Source organism: Trypanosoma equiperdum, assembly GCF_001457755.1.
Source record: "Trypanosoma equiperdum strain OVI genome assembly, contig: ctg_787, whole genome shotgun sequence".
Taxonomy (NCBI): Eukaryota; Euglenozoa; class Kinetoplastea; order Trypanosomatida; family Trypanosomatidae; genus Trypanosoma; species Trypanosoma equiperdum.
The window spans coordinates 8,891-10,366 of record NW_027124739.1 but is presented as its reverse complement, the minus strand read 5'-3'; the positions used below and the strand labels follow the sequence as shown (position 1 = coordinate 10,366).

Genomic DNA, 1,476 nt, shown 5'->3' with positions numbered 1-1,476 from the left:
CTGGTTCTTCTTGGTTTTCAGGGATTGTGGGCGATGCCGCTTGGGCTTTGATTGTTGCTTGTGATTCCCTTCCTTTAAAGAAGGCCAAAGCTAAAGAAAAATCTTGGTCTGTTGCAAGATCTTTCAGATTTTTGCTGTTCGCAGTCGTCCCTACCTTGAATCCCGGCTTGTTTTGTTCCAGCTTCTTAATGAATTTGTTCTCCACAGTTTTCTTGTCGTCACCAAGTAGCGATTTCGCGGCCTCTTTTTTGTCTTTGTTTTTCTCGTCTGACGATCCGGTTGCCCCCAGCAAGGCGATGATAATGTCCTGAACATCGGTTTCTGCGATTAAATCGCTTAATTGTTGGTTCGACAGCAAGCTTGTGCTGGCAATTTTTTTGTTTTGAGCTTTGAAAATGGCGTTGGCGAGGTGTTTGGTTGTTACTAGTAGGTTGTTCTCTGGCTTATCTGGCTCTTCGCATGCGTTGTTGTTGCTATCGCTTTTCTTCAGCCTGTGTTTTGGCCGCTAGGCTTGTTCCGACGTTACCGTCTGCTGCTATTCCGACCGTCATTTTGGGTGCTTTGAATCTGGCGTCTGCTAGTGCGTTTATGTATGTTAACGCATCGACCTCTGCTGCCGCTGCTTTTGACTTTGCTGTGTCGCCTATGGTTGTTTTGCAGCCGTTGCTTTTTGTCTGTGACGTTTCTACGTCGATCGCGCAGCCCTTAGGGTTGGTGTTGACTGTTAGTGCACTGTAGTCTGTATTTTTGTACGTCGCTCCGCTGTAGGTTGGTGTTCCAGGCCACATCGCTTCGAAGGCCTTTAGTTGCGCAGCCCTGCTCCGCAGGATATGTGCACTCTCTTGTAACTGTTTGTTTTTGCTGTCTAGTTGTTGTCGAGCTGTGTCTGCTCGCTTCTTGGCCACAGCTGATAGTGCATGAAATTGCAGTGCTTCTTGTCTAGCCGTTGCGCACGCCGCTGCTAGTTCAAAAGTTTTTACTTCAGTTTCCAGTGTGCTGAGCTTGTTTTCCGCGTCTTTTACTCGCTGTTCGAAATCGGCCGCGACCCTCTCAACGAAGTCTATTTCCAAGCACAATGTGTTTATTGCGTCGATGCTGCTGTGTGTCTGCGCTGCTGCTAGCTCCATAAGCGGCAACGTCGCCATATACGTCAAGAGTGCGATTCTGTTCGACATTTTTAGCCTTGTTTTATGCTACTTGCACTAGGTTTTGAGTTGTGAATATTGGTTGCGTTGATTTGGCGCTCTATTTAAAAATGTTTGTGTCAAGCATAACATGCATTATTTGGCCCGAGCTATGGCCTGACGGTGTTTGACGCGCTTCTTGGTTTCACTGCTTACTGTATCAGATCGGCCCGCAGCTCATAGAGTGGCTGCTGTAACGGCTGCTGCATGCATTCATCGTCTGTTTCAACTGCTCACCTCCTTTCGCGTAGTTCTATAAGCCATATTACAAATGTAACCGTTCTCATGGCAG

At 47.3% G+C, this 1,476-nt stretch overlaps 1 pseudogene across 1 annotated transcript; it reads right to left on the bottom strand.

Annotated features, from left to right (window-relative positions):
- Position 1: 1 nt before the first annotated feature.
- Positions 2 to 848, bottom strand: TEOVI_000367600:pseudogene (annotated as a pseudogene). Its single transcript is given in 2 exon segments — positions 2 to 490; positions 492 to 848. Coding segments are annotated over 2 exon segments (846 nt in total).
- Between the last annotated feature and the right edge of the window lie 628 nt (positions 849 to 1,476).